Genomic DNA, 22,031 nt, shown 5'->3' on the forward strand with positions numbered 1-22,031 from the left:
CCTTGCCACAACCGCCGAGAGTCTGTCTGTGACTCTAGCTTAGTTTGATATTCTCTCTTGGCTTCTCGGATGGCTTTGCTGTCATAATTATAGGTGGAGAGTTCGATCCTCCACCGCAGGATTTTATCGTTTTTTATTTTGCCCCTTTGCGAGTTGTCGAACATGAAGGCAACCGATCTTTGGTTGGTGATGAGGGTAAACCTCCTACCTGCGAGGTAGTGCCTCCAGTGCCGTACGGCTTCCACAATGGCTTGAGCTTCTTTTTCGACTGAGGAGTGTTGAATTTCCGAAGCGGAGAGGGTTCGTGAGAAGAAGGCGACTAGTCTCCCTGCCTGATTCAGAGTGACGGCGAGAGCAACCTCTGAGGCGTCGCTTTCCACCTGAAAGGGGACGGATTCATCCACCGCCCACATGGCGGCTTTGGCGATGTCCTCCTTGATGCAGCTGAAGGCCTGGCAGGCCTCTGCTGACAGTGGGAAGAGTGTGGTCTTAAATAGGGGGCGGGCTTTGTCCGCATACTGGGGGATCCACTGGGCGTAATAAGAGAAGAATCCCAGGCACCTCTTGAGGGCCCTGGGACAATGAGGGAGAGGGAGTTGTAAGAGGGGACGCGTATGGTCCGGGTCTGGGCCCAGGACTCCGTTTTCCACGACATAGCCGAGAATGGCTAGTCTGGTAGTGCGGAAAACACATTTCTCCTTATTGTAGGTGAGATTCTGGGCAGTTTGCAGAAATCGGTGGAGGTTGGCGTCGTGGTCCTGCTGGTCATGGCCGCAGATGGTGACATTGTCCAAGTACGGAAACGTGGCCCGCAGCCCGTACTGGTCCACCATTCGGTCCATTGCTCATTGGAACCCCGAGACCCCATTCGTGACGCTAAAGGGGACCCGGAGGAAATGGAAGAGGCGGCCATCTGCCTCGAACGCCGTGTAGTGGCGGTCCTCCGGGCGGATTGGGAGCTGGTGGTAAGCAGACTTCAGATCCGCCATGGAGAATATGCGGTACTGGGTGATCTGATTGACCATGTCTGCAATTCTGGGAGGGGGTACGCATCGAGGTGCGTGAACCGGTTAATGGTCTGGCTGTAATCAACCACAATCCGGAACTTTTCCCCGGTCTTGACGACCATCACCTGAGCTCTCCAAGGGCTGTTACTGGCCTCTATGACTCCGTCACGTAGGAGCCGCTGGACCTCGGCTCAGATGAATACTCTGTCCTGTAGGCTGTACCGCCTGCTGTGGGTAGCTACTGGTTTACAGTTAGCCGTTAGGTTAGCGAAGAGTGGAGGGGGTTCGATCTTTAGAGTCGCTAAGCTACATATAGTGAGAGGAGGTAGGGGTCCGCCGAAGCTGAGTGTGAGGCTCTTGAGGTTACACTGAAAGTCGAGTCCGAGTAAGAGCGGGGCGCAGAGGTCGAGGAGTACGTACAGCTGGAAATTAGAGTAGCTGGCGCCCTGAATCGTTAGGGTCGCGATGGTGCGCCCTTGTATTTGGACCGAGTGCGAGCCCGAGGCGAGCGAGATAGTTTGCCATGCAGGGAAGATAAGGAGCGAACAGCGTCTTACCAGGTCAGGATGTCCGAAGCTCTTGGTGCTCCCGGAGTAAAAGAGGCACGGTGTCTTGCACCCGTTGACTTGAACGGACATCATCGAGCTCTGGAGGTGCTTCGGATGCGACTGGTCCAACGTGACTGCGTTGAGTTGCGGGTAGTCGGCGGCTCGATCAGCAGTGCTGGAGTGGCCCCATGATGACTGTCCACTGAGGTCGTAGTCGTCAAGGTGAACATCGGGTGATGGCCAAGATGGCGGCCCACGTTGATCGCACGTGGCGGGTGATGAAGAAGATGGCGTCCAAGATGGCCACCCCCGTGGATCGCATGTGGCGGACGGCGAGGAAGATGGCGTCCAAGATGGCGGCCCCATGACTCTCACATGGCCGGCTGCGTGGGGGAGGATTGCCAAGATGGCGGCCCCCATGAGTCGCACATGTCGGGTGGAGGAGGAGTCGGCAGACACGCTGCAACGTTGCGGGGCCTGCGGGCCTGCGAGTTGGGGGAGTGGTTGTTCTGCACTGCGGAGGAGTTAGAGGGTTTCGATTTTGCCAGGCATACTCTGGCATAATGTCCTTTGCGACCGCAGCTGCTGCAGGTCGCGTTGTGGGCCGGGAAGTGCTGCCGTGGGTGTTGGGGTTGGCCACAAAAATGGCACGCTGGCGCTCCAGAGTAAGTGGGTAGCTGCGCGGCGCAGGCCTGGGTCAGTCGCTGGTCGGGGGTCCACGATGGGGTCGCTTGGTCCGCGGGGAATGAGTTAAAACTGCGGAACGCGACCTCCATAGTAGTTGCTAGCTCGACCGTGTCCTCCTTCTGGGCCCCTTTCTCGAGTAGTCACTGGCGCACATAGTTAGACCGGAGCCCTGCAACGTACACATCACGGACAGCGAGTTCCATATGCTGGGAGGCCGTTGCAGCCTGAAAGTTGCATTCCCGAGCAAAGGCTTTTAATTCGCGCAGGAAGTCCTCTAGCGACTCTGCGGGGCGCTGGCAGCGGGTAGTGAAAATGTGCCGCGCGTAGACCTCATTTACCGGCCGCGAGGATATATATAATTTACTCAGCATAGCGAGGACCTCAGTATAGGAGGTGGTACAATTGAGTTGCATAGAGATGCGATGGCTCACCCGTGGGTGCAGTAGGCTGAGTTTCTGCTCCTCTGTAGTCTCGGAGGTGGTCGATGCAGCCAGGTAGGCCTTTAAACACCGAAGCCAGTGTAGAAAAATTTCCTTCGCCTCTGCAGCCTGCGGGTCGAGTTCTAGTCGATCAGGTTTGAGGGCTGATTCCATAGAAGTTTTCTTAAGTCTATTAAATTGATGAGACCATCAATTCACTCAGAACACGATTGAAAGTAAACTGTGGTTTTAATAGACTTACAAGTGAGCCTGCCTGCGACCAGAAGAACTGAGGGCAGGCTCACACTGCTGCAGCACTTTATACTTCCGGTAGTGGGAGGGGCCATGGGCGGAGCCATGGGCGGACCCGAGGGTGGAGCCCTGTACAAGCTCCTCATCCCCTGTGGGCAGAGTTGCGCAACGGCTCACAGACAGAGCCCACAAGGACACAATACAATACAGTAGACACAATACAATACAGTTTTAATTACATTCACCACAACGCCTCTGTCACTTTCGTCTGCAATGCGGGCTGACCTCCGAATCTTGGCCCATCTCTCCATGCATCTCCCTGTCCCTGGGCACACTGCGTGCAGGTGATGGGTGTGAGCGAGCACTCAGCAGACAGGCAGGAGTCAGTCTATGGCATAGATTGAGGAGCACTGGCGCTCAGCTCTCTGTGGGTTACCATCACCTCCCTGCCCTCGACAGTGACATGCTGACGGTGCTGACGCAGTCCCAGCACCCTGGAGTGATGTGACATAGACCTGGGAGGGTGGGAAATGCGGGTGGGGGGGTGGGTAAGGTAGCGAAGGATGTGGCCTGATCCAATGTGAATCGGGTGAGTATGAGGGCCTCCCTGGCTTGCTGGACACTTGCCGCTGCTGCCTGTCCTGTAGCCTCCGACTGGTCCCCCGGTTCCTCCCTGGACTCTTCCACTAACCCCTGCTGGTCCAGCACCACCGTCTTCTCCTCAGAGTTGGCCACATGTTCCTCATCACCAACCTCCAACTCATCGCCCTGTGCGAGGCTGTGGAGGGCACAGCAGAGCACCACAATGCGGGTGACCCTCCAGGGGTGTACTGCAGTACACAGCTGGAACGGTTGAGGCATCAGAACTGCATCTTGAGGAGTCCGATGCACCGCTCAATCACAGCCCGGGTAGCCACATGGGCCTCATTTACGGGTCTCCACTTCTTGTATAAAAATAAATTATTGGATACCGTTCACATGGTACCATGGTTCATGGTAGAAAACGTATTGAGTGAAGGCATTTAGTGGACTCGGGGCGGAATTCTCCGCAACAGCCGACGGCGTCATGAATCCCGGAGTGTTTCACAACGGCGCCGGAGGCCGCTCCTCGCCCCCTATTCCCCCCCCCCCCCCCGGGGCTAGGAGAGGCGTTGCGGGGAACTCGGCCGCCGAGAATGACGTGGCCGGCGGCGCCTAATGACGTCAGCCGCGCATACGCAGGTTGGCCGGCGCCGACCCGCGCATGCGCAGTTGCCGTCTTCCCCTCCGCTGCCCCGCAAGACGTGGCGGCTTGATCTTGCGGGGCGGCGGAGGGGAAAGAGTGCGTCTCTTGACGACGCCGGCCCGACGATCGGTGGGCACCGATCGCGGGGCAGTCCCCTCCCGAGCACGGCCGTGGTGCTCGCTCCCCTCTCCACCCCTCACAGGCCCCAAAGTCACCTTTTGCGATATGTTCACGCCGGCAGCGGCCAGGTGTGGTTGCCGCCGGCGTGAACAGGTTGGGAGTGGCAGGCCGCTCGACCCATCCGGGCCGGAGAATCGCGGGTCGCCGTGAAAAATGACGACCCGCGATTCTCCGAGCAGCGTGTCGCAAAACGCGACACGCCATTTTGGGGGTGGGGGGTGGGAGCGGAGAATCGCGCCCAGGGTCAGCAATAATGACAAACATCGTTTGCTTCAAGGACTGAAGATTTCAATTCAAGTGATGATCTTTCAAGAAAGGTGTGGGCTTCTTTTTTAACTTTACCAGCCTTTTATGGGGAAAAGGGTTGATGTTAATCTAAGACATAGTGCTTATTGAGCAGAGCAGGAGGCCTGCTGAATCACACTGCTGAAGTGATAAGCTAATTTCTAAATCCAAGGGTTCATAGCTTCACATTATAAAGTTTTCAGTAATTCCTCTAATCTGTTGCTTGCTATATAGGTTTGGCAAATGATCAGGACTTTCAGCAGGTGGGGGGGGGGGGGAAAGGAACTGAAAAAAATTACCAAAATAAGGAGAGGGCAAAAAAAGATAAACTAGTGAAGAGGGCACTCGGTAGAACACTTACCTCCACCACGCTGTGTTAACTCAAAAGTTATTACAATTCTTCAGCTCCTTGAGCTTTTTCCTGCCTGGTTGGTTCTCTGTGACTATAAATCGGAAAAATGTAATATTTTTATTAAGAGCTTCCATCTTACTGAGATGGTTTCAGGCCAGTCCACATCCAATAACCTGCTGTGAAAACGCTTCACATTTTAATAGCTGTGACACAACCCTTAATATTCTTTCAAAAAAAAAAAAATTTGCCCTATCTTCCAATGTTAATGGATCCTTTTAAAATACTCCAGGATCCAGATCTGGATCTGCCAAAAATTCATCTATTCTTCCTTGGATCATACCATATCTGTGTACCAGGTGTCACTGAAATTTGAGCATCACGTTAGATTGTTTACAGACAAACAGGAGTGAAACTTTTATGTCCGTGGAGGTAAGTTTAAAATTAAAAGTAGGAAGGAAATAGCACAGAAACTTGGTGTGCAAAGACAAACTGTTCCCCTTGTCTTCCAAGGGGGTAGTGTGAGGGAGCTTCAGGTGGCGTAGCTAATATTGGGAAATTAATGTGTTGGATTGTATTCTTCATGGCACAGTAATGTTACTCTGCTTCATCTCTTTTTATAGTATTAATTGATTTCTGAGTTGCAGTCAGAATTAATTGTATTTGCAATGGAACAAGATTAGGGAAAATGTATGGCGTGTCACTGCTGCGATTGATCTCTATTTCTTTCTCTAGACAAAACCTATCCTGAAGTCGAGTTGGATGATGAAAGAGATCGGGCTGCTAAAAGACCACGTTTACAAAGGAACGAAAATTTGATTTTTAAGGATGCTGACCAAAATGCAGGAGGAAAGAAGCCAATTGTCAGTGTGGTTCTTGCCGCACATGAAGCTATTCCAGGTGAGCGGTAATCCACTTCCATTTGTTTGGCACCTTATTTCATCTCAAAGTGCTGGTGAGCTTGAGATGCAGTCACTGTTACTAATTAACAGTGCTTCTGAGCTAACCCATGCTATAGCCAAATAAGGAAAGTTTTATTCTAATGGTAGTTACAGAAATGTTCCACTCCTCCCCCTCTTTCTACTGTTGAAGGCAAATCATATTTAATGAAGTTGAGCTTTTTAATGAGTTGACATGTAGTCAATGAGGGTACTGTGAATAAAAGCAGTTTGATGAATTGCAACATAATAGAATTGAAACCCAAATTGAAATTCATGGGATTAAAAGGTCAGCGGCAGCATGGATATGAAGTTGGCTGAATGACAGGAAACAAGAATAGTTAACATTGTTTTTCAGTCCTGAAAAGGTACACACTGGGGTTTCTCCAGGGATTTTAACCAGGACTATTGTTTTTCTTGATCTATATCAAGACTTTGAATTAGAGGTTGACAGCATGGAAACAGGCCCTTCGGCCCAACTTGTCCATGCTGTCCAGTTTTTAACCACTAAGCTAGCCCCAGTTGCCCGCATTTGGCCCATATCCCTCTATACCCATCTTACCCATATAACTGTCCAAATGCTTTTTAAAAGACAAAATTACCACTACTGCCTCTGGCAGCTCCTTCCACTTGAGAGTGCAGGTGACAAATTCAAAATTTGAAGATGGCACAGAACTTGGAAGTATTGCGAACTGAGAGGAAGCTTGTGATAGACTTCAAGACCACATACACAGGCTGGTGAAATGGGCAGCCATGTGGCACATGAAAATGAATGGAGAGATGTGTGAGGTGATGCACTTTGGTAGGAATAACAAAGGGATACAATATACAATAAAAGCCACAATTCTAAAAGCGCTGCAGGAACCAAGGGAGAGATGTGAAATTATTAAAGGAGACAGAGCAGTTTGAGGTTAAAAGGCATTTGGAATTGAGGGCTTTATAAATACAAAGAGAATTCAAAATTATGATGAACTACTATAAAATCCCAAGCACTGCACTACAGGGGTAATGTAAAAGCACTAGCGAGGTTTAGATAAGATTTACAAGAATAGTTGCAAGGATTGAAGGGCTTCAGTTACATGGATAGCTTGGAGAAGCTGGGAATGTTCTCATAGAAGAAAAGTTTGAGACAAGATTAGATATAGCTGTTCAAAATCCTGAGTGGTTCGGGCAGCACGGTTAGCATTGCTGCCTCACAGCGCCGAGGTCCCAGGTTCGATCCCGGCTCTGGGTCACTGTCTGCGTGGAGTTTTCACGTTCTCCCCATGTCTGCGTGGGTTTCACCCCCACAGCCCAAAGATTTGCAGGTTAGCTGGATTGGCCACGCTAAATTGCCCCTTAATTGGAAAAAATTAATTGGGGACACTAAATTTAAAAAAGAAAATCCTTAGTGGTCTGGACAGAGTAGATAGATAGACTGTTGACTGTTCCCATTGGTGGAAGAATCAAGAATCATTGGCCACTGGTTAAAGGTGATTGGTTCTGTTGGTGACACAAGCTATTGTGCAGTAAGTGGTTAGGATTTAGAATGTGGGCAGCACGGTGGTGCAGTGGTTAGCACTGCAGCCTCACGGCGCCGAGGTCCCAGGTTTGATCCCGGCTGTTGGTGACACAAGCTATTGTGCAGTAAGTGGTTAGGATTTAGAATGTGGGCAGCACGGTGGTGCAGTGGTTAGCACTGCAGCCTCACGGTGCCGAGGTCCCAGGTTCGATCCCGGCTCTGGGTCACTGTCCGTGTGGAGTTCGTACATCCTCCCCGTGTTTGCTTGGGTTTTCGCCCCCACAACCCAAAAAATGTGCAAGCTAGGTGGATTGAACATGCTAAATTGCCCCTTAATTGGAAAATTGAATTGGGTACTCTAAATTTATTTTAAAAAAGGATTTAGAATGCACTGGTAGAGGCAGATAAAATTGGGGCTTTCAAAAGCAGATTGAATAAGCAGTGAAGAAAATGAAAATTTGCAGGGTTATGGAGTGGCAATAGCGAATTGTTCTTACCGAGAACTGGCACAGATACGATGGTTGTAACCATTCAATAGTTCTATCTACAAGGTAAGTGGGTATGAAACTGTGATCAAGTAGGCTTGAGAAAGCAGAACGAGAGGATTGGGGTGATGTACATAGCAGAATGTAGATTAATGTAGCACTACTTTCACCTTTCTGATCTGCTTAGGTCATACAAGTGCTTTTTGTTTAAAATCCTGGAGCATGACAAGTGATCCTGCCACTTTCAACCTTGTCTTCTTGTTAATGGTGCTGGGGAAGAGTATCTCTCTCCGACTCCTCTAAGGCCTCAAAACCACATCCAAGAAAATGGCTATGAAAAGGGATGCACCTTTCCCCTTCTGAACTTAATTCTGACATGTTGAGTTATTTTCTGCCAGCTCCAACTCCTTCATTTAAAACTAGAGTTGTGATCGAGTCAAGTATGTCCAGATTGCGACAGCTACAGCTGATATTGGACAGGAAATCAGGAAGTTGAATGGTAACAAAGCAACTGAGTTTTAAAAGACTCTGATTAATGGACTGAACTTACAACCCCCCACCCCTCACCCCCGCCACCACCATAATGTTTGTTTCCAGTACTCTGATCCATCAATGTCTGGAGGAGTGCGTCATGTTTAGATCTAAATAAAATGTTATTCTTGCCAAACCTTGAACCTGTTAACTTGTGCGACCATGAAGTATTCTGCTTGTATATTTTAGGTGCCACAAAGATTATTCCTGTTGAGGCCACCCCTGCTGAGGAAACCCCAGCAGCTGAGCCGGAAAGTATTGGCCAAGAATCGGCTTTGCGCAAGGGTTACCAGGAATATGCTATTCAGCAGACACCTTTGGAATTGGCTCAGAATACTTTCAGGTGTGTCTGCATTGCAGAAAAATTAGCTTTAATTGGCACAGGCCCATTTGCTTCAACTAACTTCATTCCTTGTTACCTCCACCACTGAAGGTGTTCTAATTTTGATTTATTAATTGTGAAGGAGCACTGAGGAGTTAGCCGTATCTATTTTTTATAAAATACTCTTATTTGGTTTTTAACATTTTATAGATGAAACAATTCAAGTCATCAACAAAAACACCCCCCCCTCTCCACCAACCAATTCCCCAAGAACAAACACCCCCCCCCCCCCCCCCCCCCCCCCCCACCATCCTCCTCTTCTTAGCAGCTGATGGTAATCAACTCTTTGAAGTGAAGAATAAACAGACCCCTTCTCTTTTGGCTCCCTTCAAAGCAAACCTAAACTTCTCCAAACACAGGAACTCCATCAAGTCCCTCAGCCACACTGAGGCACAGGGCGGAGAAGCTGACCTCCACCCCAACAGGACGCGCCAGCGAGCAATCAGCGAGGCGAAGGCTAAAGCATCTTCCCCCGCTCCTGTCTGCAGCTCTGGCAAGTCCGCCACCCCAAATATGGCCCCATGGCACCAGGCTCCAAATCCACGTGTAGGATCATCGACATAGTGCTAAAAAAATGGCCTCCAAAATTTCTCCAACTTTGTGCAGGACCAGGACATATGTACATGATTAGCTGGATCTCTCCCACACCGCTCGCAAGTGTCCAACACCCCTTCAAACAGTCGACTCATTCTCGGCCTCGTCAGATGCGCCGTGTGCACCCCCTTTAACTATGTTAGCCCCAGCCTCGCATAAGAGGTTGAGGCAGCAACACCACAACCCCACCCCCAGCTCCACTCCCAGCTCCTCCTCGGGATCGGATGGCTGGAGAGATTCCGGATGCCAGGGAACAGCTGTCACCCAGATAGATGTTGTGCTTCTGGAAAAGATGATCTCCTAAATGGTGCAGAAGCAGATGTACAGCTAGAATCGATCTACAGGAGAGGGTGTCAGCAACTTTCCAGTACCTGCAAGTACAGTTGGAGGAGTCCAGCCACCTTCAGACACAGGAGATGGTGCTGGCTAACACTGAAAGGGTGGCGATCGTGGTAGATGGACTGGGGCAAGATGTCTGACAGGTGTCAGACCATGCATGTTTTGGGGCACACTGTGTGCCGGACAGGAGAGCACATGGACATCGTTGCGGCGCTCCAGAGCTCGGCCCATTCACAAAGGGGATGGCTGAGGGCTGTGAGAGCATTGGCCGGTGCTGACACCTTAGCTAGTCACAGAGGGACACAACCTCATGCCAGAAGATCATGACCGAGGCAGTGAGGGAAATGACTCACTCGCTGAGGGACCCAATCTCTGTGTACCACGGCTGAGGGCATCGAGACCACGGTTCAGAAGAGGGCGGGCCAGCTGAATGGCTGAGATGAGGTAGATGGAATGGTTGGTGGGGGGGGGGGGGGTTCATGGAGTCTAAACAGAAATTAACTGGGCTGAAAGTTATGTTTCTTTGCAATTTTATGTAACTGGACTTTGGCAATTCTTACTTTCCGGCTAAGGAATAGACTAATACTAAGGAATAGTTCCTGTGGGGTTCAAGATGATGACTAATAGGATGAGTATTTCATGCTGAAAGTAACTGTCCACAGAAATCTCTCTTCCCACACATTGCTCAATGCTATAATAATCAAACAAAGGGACATTTAACTATTCTTCCTTTCTGGTAAGCTGACCAATCTGTCACATACTTCCATCAGTTTCCAACTGCTCTTCCAAAGCTCAGTCGTCTGCAGTATTATGTCCTCTTTGCAACAGAACCTACTGGGCACAGAATGGCCTCAGCAGTCACCTACATACCCACTGTAATCCTACCAAACACCCCAGATTAGGCAGCATTGCCATTTTAGTTTGAACATCATCTTTGCCTTGAAGGACTTAAGATCAGTTTCTAATTTATCTTTGTGAGTTTACAACATTTTTTGTTTTTTGTTTTACTGCTTGGATTTTTAATTTCTATTCGTTACATACTCTCTCACCTAAAGTGCAATTTGAACAGTGATTCTAAGTTCGTTTCCTGGCTCGTCCAAAATCTAGAGTGCTTGGAAACTAGTGTCACAATAGTAGGATAAATTATTTGTGAATTTTCTTGCAGCTATCAACAATAGCCAGGGGGCCACACACTACCCCTGTCACCCAGGGCCCCTGATGGCCTGGGAGACCGCCTGGGTACCGTTCTGCCTGGTCTACGTTTGTGTGGCCCAGTACTGAATGGTACCAGGCTGAGGGCCCCCTGTGGAGGCCGGTAGATCCTGGGAGGTCAGTAGATTGATAGTAAGTACAGATAGTAAGTCAGTTTATTGTGGGCAGGATTCTGGTTGCGTGCCTCGAGGGACTTGGGTAGATCTCACGAGTGTCGTGGCTGCCCGGAAGTCCACAGGAGGCCTCACCCAGCATCTACCGGCCACGCCATCTTCCTGTTCAGGAGATTGCGTCCTGGATGTCTCAGAACAGAAGGTCCCTAAGCATCATATGAAACTAGGCAATTGATCACTCAGTCATACAAGTCCAAGGTCAATTTTTAGAGTCGAATTGAACGGCCTCATCGCGCTCGACTTGGTGACGTGACGAGGCCGTTAAATCTTGTGAGAGGTCTTTCGCGAGATTTGCGATGCTCGGGACACCGTCATCTGGATCTCGCCCTCACTGGGTGGGATCCAGATTTGCATATTTAATTGAGCAGTTAGGCTCACTTAAACATGTCTGCACCGGATTCTCCCAAGGCCCAGGATCGAACACCCGTGGCTGGGAGACCTTGCCATGGCGCCATTTAGCACTGGTCCACAAAAACATGGGCCACGCTTAATGGGACGTGGGGGAGAGGGGGATTGGTCTCTCACCATGGCCATCCGAGAGCCCCGTGGGTTGGGCTTTGGGCCATATGCAGGCACTCCCGCTGGTACCTGGACATGTTGGCACTGCCATCCTGACACTGCCAGGATGCCCAAGTGGCACTGCCAGGCTGGCAGGGACACTTTCAGGATACCAGGCTGGCAGTGCCAAGGTGCCTGGGTGCCAGCTGGGTATGGCCAGGGATTGGGCCCAGGTGTGCCCTGCCCTTATGAGGGGGGATTGGTGAGAGAAGGACCCACTAACAGGTTAGTTGGGGAGGGGGGGTCCAGAGGCTGCGGTCCAGAGATCAGGGAGATCGGGGCCGCATTTAAAAATGGTAAGTGCACCCTCGCCGAGGCCAAAATAAGTTAGAGTTCTGTTTGATAGCGGGCCATTCTCAGAGCTTCAGGTGCTGAGAAATACTCCATGTGCGCCCAAAACAGGACTCTGTTTTTCTTACCCTTAAGTCACGCCCATAGTCTCTGAGTTGGCAGGTAACAGTTGGGGCAGCAGCAGAAGCTCTGTTATTGTTCACTGGATTAAAGAGGGGAACATCAGCCCGTTTTACTGATTGCCTACAGGTGACCTTTATTGGATGTAGCTGATGGGTGAGGCCATTCTATTGGAATGCTCCCTCTGATTGAATAGCCTGCTCAGCTTTACATTTCAATGATGATGATTTAGGCTTGGTAGAGGTTACCTGATGCCTGTTGAACCATACACCAGAAGCACCTATAAAACTATAGGGATATCTCAATGCAATTTACAATAAAGTACTTTTGAAATGTAATCACTGTTGTAGGAAATATGACAGCTGATTTTCACACAGTAAGGTCCCAGAGACTGGACCATGTAGTATGGATTTGGTATCTATTCAGGGATAAATATTGGTGAGCATCTGCAGTTCTTACAATAGTGCCATCCAAGCGTTTAAGCCCACCTGAGTAGGTAGACAAGGCCTCAGTTTAATGTTTCATCTGAAAAGAGGGCAGCAATCTCTGTACTGCACTAGAGTACCAGTCTAAGATTGTGTTCTCCAGTCTCTGGAGTGTGACTTGAATACACAGCCCTCTGGAATTGGACAAAGAAAGAGATTTTAAAATAAGGTCCAATGGGAATCATTAACAAAGTTTCTGCTATCCACCGACAATAAAAAGGTCCTATACATAGGCTGAAAACTGACATGAGAATCTTTGTTCTTTCAGACAAGGGACCACGCAGCTGAAGATTTTTACTTGTGAGTATTGCAATAAAGTATTTAAATTTAAACACTCACTTCAAGCTCACCTCCGAATTCATACCAATGAGAAACCTTATAAATGTTCGCAATGTGACTATGCCAGCACAATCAAGGCTAACCTTATTGTCCACATGCGCAAGCACACGGGGGAAAAGTTCAGCTGTGACTACTGTGTCTTCACCTGCCTCAGCAAAGGGCACCTGAAAGTGCACATTGAGCGTGTGCATAAAAAAATTAAGCAGCATTGCCGTTTTTGTAAAAAGAAATACTCCGATGTCAAGAACCTGCTCAAGCACATCCAGGAGAGCCATGACATGGATGAGGAGAAAGTCAAAGAGGTCTATGACGAGCTGCGCCTGCTGACGAGGGAGGGGAAACGACAGCTACTGTATGACTGCCATGTATGCGAGCGCAAGTTTAAAAATGAGTCGGACCGTGATCGGCACATGTTGGTCCATGGCGACGACCGCCCATTTGCCTGCGAGCTCTGCGATCATGGAGCCACAAAATACCATTCACTAGAGGCCCATGTCCGCAAACATAAATTTATCTACATTTGTTCCGTGTGCACAAAGAAGTTTGTCAGCTCAGTCAAGTTAAAGTGCCACGTCAAGGAAGCTCATAGTGACTTGCGGGAGGATTCAATATTCAATAACTCCATTAATCAGAGCTTCTACCTCCTGGAGTCAGGAGGAGACATTCAGCCGGAGGCCTTGGAGGACTCTGTTAATGGTGCTGGTGCTGGTTTCAATGACTGTGACCAAAATGCACATGGGCACCAGGTTCTTGTAGAACTTGAAAATGAAGAAGCTAACATTCCCATTCAGAATCTTGCTCAACAGGAAGAGGTTATACAGATACATTCCAAAGTCTTGGATAATCCTTCAGATGGTCCTGGGACCATCCAACATGAAGAAGCCTCTTTGCATGAAAGCCACATATCTTCGAAAAATGAGCAACAGCCCATGGATGAGTGTCAGCGTGGAATTTTGCCAGCTTTGCCTGTCAGCAGTGACACTGTGGTAGATTCTGAAAGCACAGGAGCAAACCATCAAACTAGTTCCACTGACCAGGATGGTGCTGATTCCCTTAAAGAGTATGAATCTTGTGTGACCCAAAACGAAGACTCACTTGAAATGGATCAGTTTGATGGTGCTAAAGATTTGTGCAATTCAACTCCTACTCACTTGGCTTTTGAGAAAGTTCCGTCGAGAACAGAAGTTCAAAAGGATGGTGTGGACCTCGGAGCCTTCCAGCAAGTTCTTGACAGCTTACAGAAGAGACAACTGACTGTCAGACTTTTTGAGAAGATCAGGAAAGTCTATGGTGATCTGGAATGTGGATACTGTGGTAAGAAATAGTCTAAATTACATGGTTAAATTTATCTGTTGATCCTTGTCTTTCACTTGCCAAAATTTAATTTAATTCCTTTTTCTTAGGTATTCCTTTTTCTGGGCTGGAATACTTTCTTCTACTTTCATCCAATGTACAAGTAGAATTTTTTTTTTTTAGTATGGGGTGAACCTTGTTGGATGATTAGGGTTTGGGGTTTCTTGAACAGTTTTGGACTGAATAACCTTTTTGAGAACTGAAATGTCCAGCAATGGGTGCTGAAAGTCCGCAAAGGCACTTTTAGCTTTTGCGCAACTAACTGGAAACGTGCACTGTCTGCATTTCGACAACTGCACAAAGAGGCGGCCACACTCTTTAACATCATTCTCATTAACATCAGGCTGATAATTTGCAGCTCAATGTTATTGAGCAACACTAACTGCTTCTCTGGGCCCCATGAAAATAATTTCAAAATTACCTTGGCTGATTCTGTCTACTCCATCGTCTGTGTAACTGCTCACAAAGCGTAATCGATTCAAAAAATGATCACGGGGAGGGTTTCCTAGATCTTTTATTTGCATATTAAAATGGCCCAACGACAGATATTTGTTTTGAGCATCTAATGTCCATTTCAAAATTTCACTGGCTTCGCTATGGTTGGTAATGGGGTAGTGTCACCACTGACTCCATTTTGAGGCCTTTGTCACCCTTTAACACCAAGGGACTTGGAAACTGCACCATTGTTTTGTCTTCATTCACTTGATGTGAAATTCTGGTTGTTAAGATTTTCAAAGCAATTGATAATTGCTGCTCAAAGCCCTTGGGAATGAACGACCATGAGCAGCACGGTAGTACAGTTGCTTCACAGCTCCAGGGTCCCAGGTTCGATTCCTGGCTTGGGTCACTGTCTGTGCAGAGTCTGCACGTTCTCCCTGTGTTTGCGTGGGTTTCCTCCGGGTGCTCCGGTTTCCTCCCACAGTCCAAAGATGTGCAGGTTAGGTGGATTGGCCATGATAAATTGCCCTTAGTGTCCAAAAAGGTGAGGTGGGGTTACTGGGTTACAGGGATAGAGTAGAGGCATGGGCTTAAGTAGGGTGCTCTTTCCAAGCGCCACTGCAAACTCGATGGGCTGAATGGCCTCCTTCTGCACTGCAAATTCTATGATTCTATGATAATACAAGTTTTTCATCAAGATGGACCATGAAGCAATTGATTCTGAGACTCTCGTCCTGAATCTTAAAAAAAAAAAGGAAACTACGATGATATGAGGCGCGAGTTGGCTATAATCGATTGGGAAATGTTACTTAAAGGAATGACTATGGATAGGCAATGGCAAAATTCAAGGAGCACATGGAGGAACTTCAACAATTGTTTACTCCTGTCTGGCACAAAAGTAAAACAGGAGTAGTGGCCATTCCATGGTTTACAAAGGAAATTAGAGATGGTATTCGATCCAAGGAAGAAGCATACAAATTGGCCAAGAAAAACAACAGGTCTGAGGATTGGGAGCAGTTTAGAATTTAGCAAAAAAGGACCATTAGATTGATTGAGGAAAAGAAAATAGAGTACGAGAGTATCTTTGCGGGGAACATAAAAACTGTAAAGGTTTTTCTTGGTACGTGAAGAGAAAATGATTGGTGAAGACAAATGTAGGTCCCTTACAGTCAGAAGCAGGGATTTGTTTATTGTCCCGTGTACCAAGGTACAGTGAAAAGTATTTTTCTGCGAGTATTTTTCAACTTTTTTAAGTACATGAAAAGGAAATAAAAGAAAATACATAATAGGGCAACACAAGGTATGCAATGTAAATTTTAAAAGATTAGGATGATTGTAAGTTAAGTAAAAAGTGGATCTGTTAGGGAGAGCTTGCAGGTAGTCGCCATGCTCCGGCGCCATCTTGTGCATCTTATATTGGGGGACAAAAGAAATGGCTGAGCAACTAAATACATATTTTGGTTCTGTCTTCACAAATGAGGACACAAGTAAAAAAACAGAAATGTTGGGGAATGCAGGGCTTAGTGAAAGGGAGGAACTGGAGGAGATCAATATTAGCAGAGAAATGGTGTTGGAGAAACTGATGGGATTGAAGGCTGATAAATCCCCAGGGCCTCATAACCTACATCCCAGAGTACTTAAGGAAGTGGCTTGAGAAATAGTGGATGCATTGGTGGTCGACTTCCATGATTCTATAGACTCTGAAACAGTTCCTACAGTTTGGAGGGTAGCTAATGTAACTTCACTATTTAAAAAGGGTCATAGAGAGAAAGAAGGGAATGATAGACCAGAGAGCCTGACGTCGGTAGTGGGGAAATTCCAGAAACCATTATCTTTTGTTCACCCACACCCCCGGTTTCGGCGGCTCCGAGCCCCTCCATCCCAACAGTATCTGTCTCCGGGTTACCAGAGAGACAAAGGCCAAAACGTCGGTCTCTCTTGGCCCCTGGACTCCCGGGTCTTCTCACACTCCAAAAATTGCCAGTTCTGGACTCGGGACCACCTTCACTCTCAGCACCTCAGACATCACATCCGCGAACCCCCGCCAAATTCCCTCCAGTTTCGGATAGGCCCAAAACATGTGGACATGGTTCGCGGGACGCCCCCCCGAGCACCGCCCACACCGATCCTCCACCCCACCAAAAATCATGCTCCTTCTGACCACCGTCATATGCACTCTGTGGACTACTTTAAATTGAATGAGGCTAAGCCTAGCGCATGAAGATGATGCATTCACCCTCTCAGAGCTTCCTCCCGTAACCCAGCCTCCAGCACCCTCCCCAGCTCTTCCACCCACTGTCACTTACCGTCTCCTATCAGGACGCCTGGATGGAAACCTGCAGCAAAATTGGAAGAATGAGATTGAGAGCACCATAATATTCAGCACTGTTTTATCACTTTTCTCCAGCTGGCACCATTGCCTGTATTCTTTCAACCTCATTCTTCATAATCACTAAGTTAATCAACCATATGACTGCTCAAGAAACTGCATTTCACATCATCCATTGTCTTATCTGTAAGTTCAGTAAATTGCTTCCTTATCTCCAGATAACTCTTAGATGCAATTTAAACCGCTTCTTTGTTTATTTTCTTCCGACCCCAGTGTGCTATAGACAAATGTTTGCTGGTTTTCATCAGCAGCCTTCTCTTTCTTAATCCTTAGCTTCAAAGTTGAACCCTTCCACATGAATATCAAACATGGCCGTCCATTAGAGTCCATTATCAAACATTTTATAGCAGAGCACTTGGAAAACAGAAGCAGGGTCAGACAGTCAGCATGGATTTACGAAAGGGAAATCTTGCTTGGCAAATCTACTGGAATTCTTCAAGGATATAACTACAGGTTGAGCATCCCCTATCTGAAAGCTTGGGGCTCAGTGTGTGTCAGATTTTGGAATTTTTCGGATTTTGGAATATACTGTGCAGGTGTGGTGCGCATTGGGAACTGCGCATGTGTGTAACATTGGGAACTGCGTGCATGTGTGTAACATTGGGAACTGCGCATGTGTGTAACATTGGGAACTGCGCGCATGTGTGTAACATTGGGAACTGCGCGCATGTATGTAGCATTGGGAACTGCGCATGTGTGTAACATTGGGAACTGCGCGCATGTGTGTAACATTGGGAACTGTGCGCATGTGTGTAACATTGGGAACTGCGCATGTGTGTAACATTGGGAACTGCGCATGTGTGTAACATTGGGAACTGCGCATGTGTGTAACATTGGGAACTGCGCATGTGTGTAACATTGGGAACTGCGCATGTGTGTAACATTGGGAACTGCACGCATGTGTGTAACATTGGGAACTGCGCGTATGTGTGTAACATTGGGAACTGCGCATGTGTGTAACATTGGGAACTGCGCGCATGTGTGTAACATTGGGAACTGCGCGCATGTGTGTAACATTGGGAACTGCGCGCATGTGTGTAACATTGGGAACTGCGCGTATGTGTGTAACATTGGGAACTGCGCATGTGTGTAACATTGGGAACTGCGCGCATGTGTGTAACATTGGGAACTGCGCGCATGTGTGTAACATTGGGAACTGCGCGCATGTGTGTAACATTGGGAACTGCGCATGTGTGTAAAATTGGGAACTGCGCGCATGTGTGTAACATTGGGAACTGCGCGCATGTGTGTAACATTGGGAACTGCGCGCATGTGTGTAACATTGGGAACTGCACATGTGTGTAACATTGAGAACTGCGCGCATGTGTGTAACATTGGGAACTGCGCGCATGTGTGTAACATTGGGAACTGCGCGCATGTGTGTAACATTGGGAACTGCACATGTGTGTAACATTGGGAACTGCGCGCATGTGTGTAACATTGGGAACTGCGCGCATGTGTGTAACATTGGGAACTGCGCGCATGTGTGTAACATTGGGAACTGCACATGTGTGTAACATTGGGAACTGCGCGCATGTGTGTAACATTGGGAACTGCGCGCATGTGTGTAACATTGGGAACTGCACATGTGTGTAACATTGGGAACTGTGCATGTGTGTAACATTGGGAACTGCATATGTGTGTAACGTTAGGAACTGCGCATGTGTGGCACGCATTGTGAACTGTGTATCGGCCAGGAGCCTGTGGGATTTCCCATTTGCGACGTCACCTCAGCGTTCGAAAAAATGGTATATTTCGGAATGCTTCAGTTTTCAGAATTTTGGATAAGGGATGCCAAACCTGTAGTAAGGTGGATGTGGGGGAGCTAGTGGATGTGGTTTATTTGGACTTTCAGAAGTCCCACATCATTGTAAATTAAAGCACATGGGATTAGAGCTAGTGTATTGAGATGGATAGAAAGCCGGTTGGCAGATGGGAAACAAAGAGCAGGAATAAATGGATATTTTCCAGAATGGCAGGCAGTGACTAGTGGGGCACCGCAGAGATTGACGCTAGGACCCCAGCTATTGAAAATGAAAATCGCTTATTGTCACGAGTAGGCTTCAATGAAGTTACTGTGAAAAGCCCCTAGTCGCCACATTCCGGTGCCTGTTCGGGGAGGCTGGTTAGCCCAGTGTGCTAAACCAGCCCGATTTGCAATGTATATTAATGTTCAGATGAGGGTACAAAATGTACTGTCTCCAAATTTGTAGATCACATAAAGCTGGGTGAAAGGGTGAGCTGTAAGGAGGATGCAGAGATGCTTTGATGTGATCTGGAGAAGCTGAGTGAGTGGGAAAATGCATGGCACATGCTGAATGATGTGGATAAATGTGAAGTTATCACCTTTAGTAGCAAAAACAGGAAGGCAGATTATTATGTGTCTGGCTATAAATTAAGAAAAGGCAATGTGCAACGGGATCTGGGTGTCAGCCGCTGAAGGTAAGCATGCAGGTGCAGCAGGTGGTAATGGAGGCAAATGGTATGTTTGCTTTCACAGTGAGAGGATTCGTGTACAGGAGCAAGGATGTCTTGCTGCAATTATATATCGCTTTTGCGAGACCACACCTGGAATATTGTGTAGTCTTTAGCCTCCTTATCGGATGAAGGATGTTCTTGCTATAGAGGGAGTGCAGAGAAGGTTTACCAGTCTGATTCTTGGAACGCCGGGACTGATGTATGAGGAGAGATTGAGTCAGTTAAGATAATGTTCGTTGGAGTTCAAAAGATGAAAATGAAAATCGCTTATTGTCACGAGTAGGCTTCAATGAAGTTACTGTGAAAAGCCCCTAGTCGCCACATTCCGGCGCCTGTCCGGAGAGGCTGGTACGGGAATCGAACCGTGCTGCTGGCCTGCTTGGTCTGCTGTAAAAGCCAGCGATTTAGCCGAGTGAGCTAAACCAGCCCCTTATTAGGGGGATCTCATAGAAACCTATAAAATTCTAACAGGACCAGTCAGGGGAGATGCAGGAAGGATGTTTCTGATGGTGGGGATGTCTAGAACTAGGGATCATAGTCTAAGGATATAGGGTAAACCTTTTAGGACTGAGATCAGGATAAAGGTCTTTACTCAGAGTTGAAAGCCGGGTGAATTTGCTCCCACAGGAAGCAGTTGAGGCCAAAACATTGTATATTCTTGATGAGACCATCAATTCACTCGGAACACGATTGGAAGTAAACTGTGGTTTTAATAGTCTTACAACTGAGCCTGCCTGCGACCAGAAGAACTGAGGGCAGGCTCACACGGCTGCAGCACTTTATACTTCCGGTAGTGGGAGGGGCCATGGGCGGAGCCAAGGGTGGAGCCCTGTACAAGCTCCTCATCTCCCCCTATGGGTAGAGCCGCGCAATGGCTCACAGACAGAGCCCACAAGGACACAATGCTATACAGTGTGAATTACATTCACCACCTGTTTTTAAAAAAAAAAAAATTTAAGTCCGGCGGGGGTGACGGGTCCACAGGTTGAGCCGGTCCGGTGGCCGAGTCGTCCTTTGGGATCGACGGAACACCGGGGTTGCAGCCTCCTCGGGTGGCTGGGAGGTGACGGCCGGTGTGGGTATGAGAGTGGACTCCGGCGGTGTTTCGGTCCGAGCTTCATTCCTGACCGGATAGACGGGCGAAGGGGAGCGCAGGAAACCTATAGGCACGGGAGTGCGGGGCGTGGGCAGGAAACCTGTAGGCGCGGGGGCGCAGGGCGTGGGGGGTCGGGTGGGGTGTAGTGTGAGGGGTACCTCAGCGGTGGTGGTGGTAGTGGTGGATCCTGCAGGCGCAAGGTCCCGGAGGGAAACGGTGTCCTGATGGCCGTCAGGGTATTCAATAAAGGCGCAGTGTGGGTTTGAGTGAAGCAGTAGTACCCTCTCTACTAGCGGGTCCATTTTGTGTTCCCGGATGTGCTTCCGGAGGACAACCGGGCCCGGTGTCCTCAACCAAGATGGGAGCGAAGCCCCAGTGGTAGTGCCCCTAGGGAAAACAAATAATCGTTCGTGAGGGGTCTGGTTGGTGGCGGTGCATAGGAGGGACCTTATTGCATGGAGCGAGTCGGGGAGGACCTCCTGCCACTGGGAGGTCGGGAGGGTCAGTAGGACGGTCTTCCAGACCGTCGCGTTCTCCCTCTCCACCTGCCCGTTCCCCCTGGGGTTGTAGCTGGTAGTCCTGCTCGAGGCGATGCCCTTGTCGAGCAGGTACTGACGCAGCTCGTCGCTCATGAAGGACGAACCCCTGTCGCTGTGTACGTAGCTGGGGAAACTAAACAGGGTGAAGACACTATGCAGGGCTCTGATGACTGTGTGGGAGGTCATATCGGGGCATACTGGGGGACCCACCGGGAATAATAAGAGAAGAATCCCAGGCACCTTTTGAGGGCCCTGGGACAATGAGGGAGAGGGAGTTGTAAGAGGGGGCATATACGGGGCCCAGGATTCCGTTTCCACGACATAGCCGAGGATGGCTAGCCTGGTAGTGCGGAAAACGCATTTCTCCTTATTGTAGGTGAGATTGAGTTTCTGGGCGGTTTGGAGCAATATGGCAAAGGGGAAGCGGGGGAATTTGTATATGACGTTGAGGAAGTACACATTTCGATTGGTCGAGGTGAGTGGCCCTTTGAAATTGATGCTGAGGCGTTCAAAGGACCGGGAAACCTTTACCAGGTGGGCCTTGTCTGGTCTATAGAAATGCGGTTTGCGCAGGTCGGGCAATCCCTGGTGATGGCTTTTACCTCCTCGGTGGAGAAAGGCAGATTTTGGGCTTTGACATAGTGGGCGAGCCGGGTGACCCCCGGGTGGCAGAGGTCGTTGTGGATAGCCTTCAGGCGGTCGCCTTGCGCGTTGGCGCATGTGCTGCGGGACAGGGCATCTGGGGCTCATTCAGCTTCCCCGGTCGATATATGATATCATAATTATAGGTGGAGAGTTTGATCCTCCACCGCAGGATTTTATCGTTTTTAATTTTGCC

General features: G+C 48.7%; 1 protein-coding gene across 5 annotated transcripts in view; it reads left to right on the forward strand.

Moving 5' to 3' along the window:
- LOC119972306 (zinc finger protein ZFAT-like) overlaps positions 1-22,031 on the forward strand; it is a 152,295-nt gene that overhangs the window by 31,054 nt on the left and 99,210 nt on the right. For all 5 annotated transcript variants that reach the window (XM_038808797.1, XM_038808798.1, XM_038808799.1 and 2 more), the window contains 3 exons: positions 5,688-5,852; positions 8,597-8,750; positions 12,830-14,214. In XM_038808797.1, the coding sequence (XP_038664725.1) occupies positions 5,688-5,852; positions 8,597-8,750; positions 12,830-14,214 (1,704 nt within the window). The remainder of the gene's footprint in view (positions 1-5,687; positions 5,853-8,596; positions 8,751-12,829; positions 14,215-22,031) is intronic.

This window comes from Scyliorhinus canicula, chromosome 10 (assembly GCF_902713615.1).
Source record: "Scyliorhinus canicula chromosome 10, sScyCan1.1, whole genome shotgun sequence".
Taxonomy (NCBI): domain Eukaryota; kingdom Metazoa; phylum Chordata; class Chondrichthyes; order Carcharhiniformes; family Scyliorhinidae; genus Scyliorhinus; species Scyliorhinus canicula.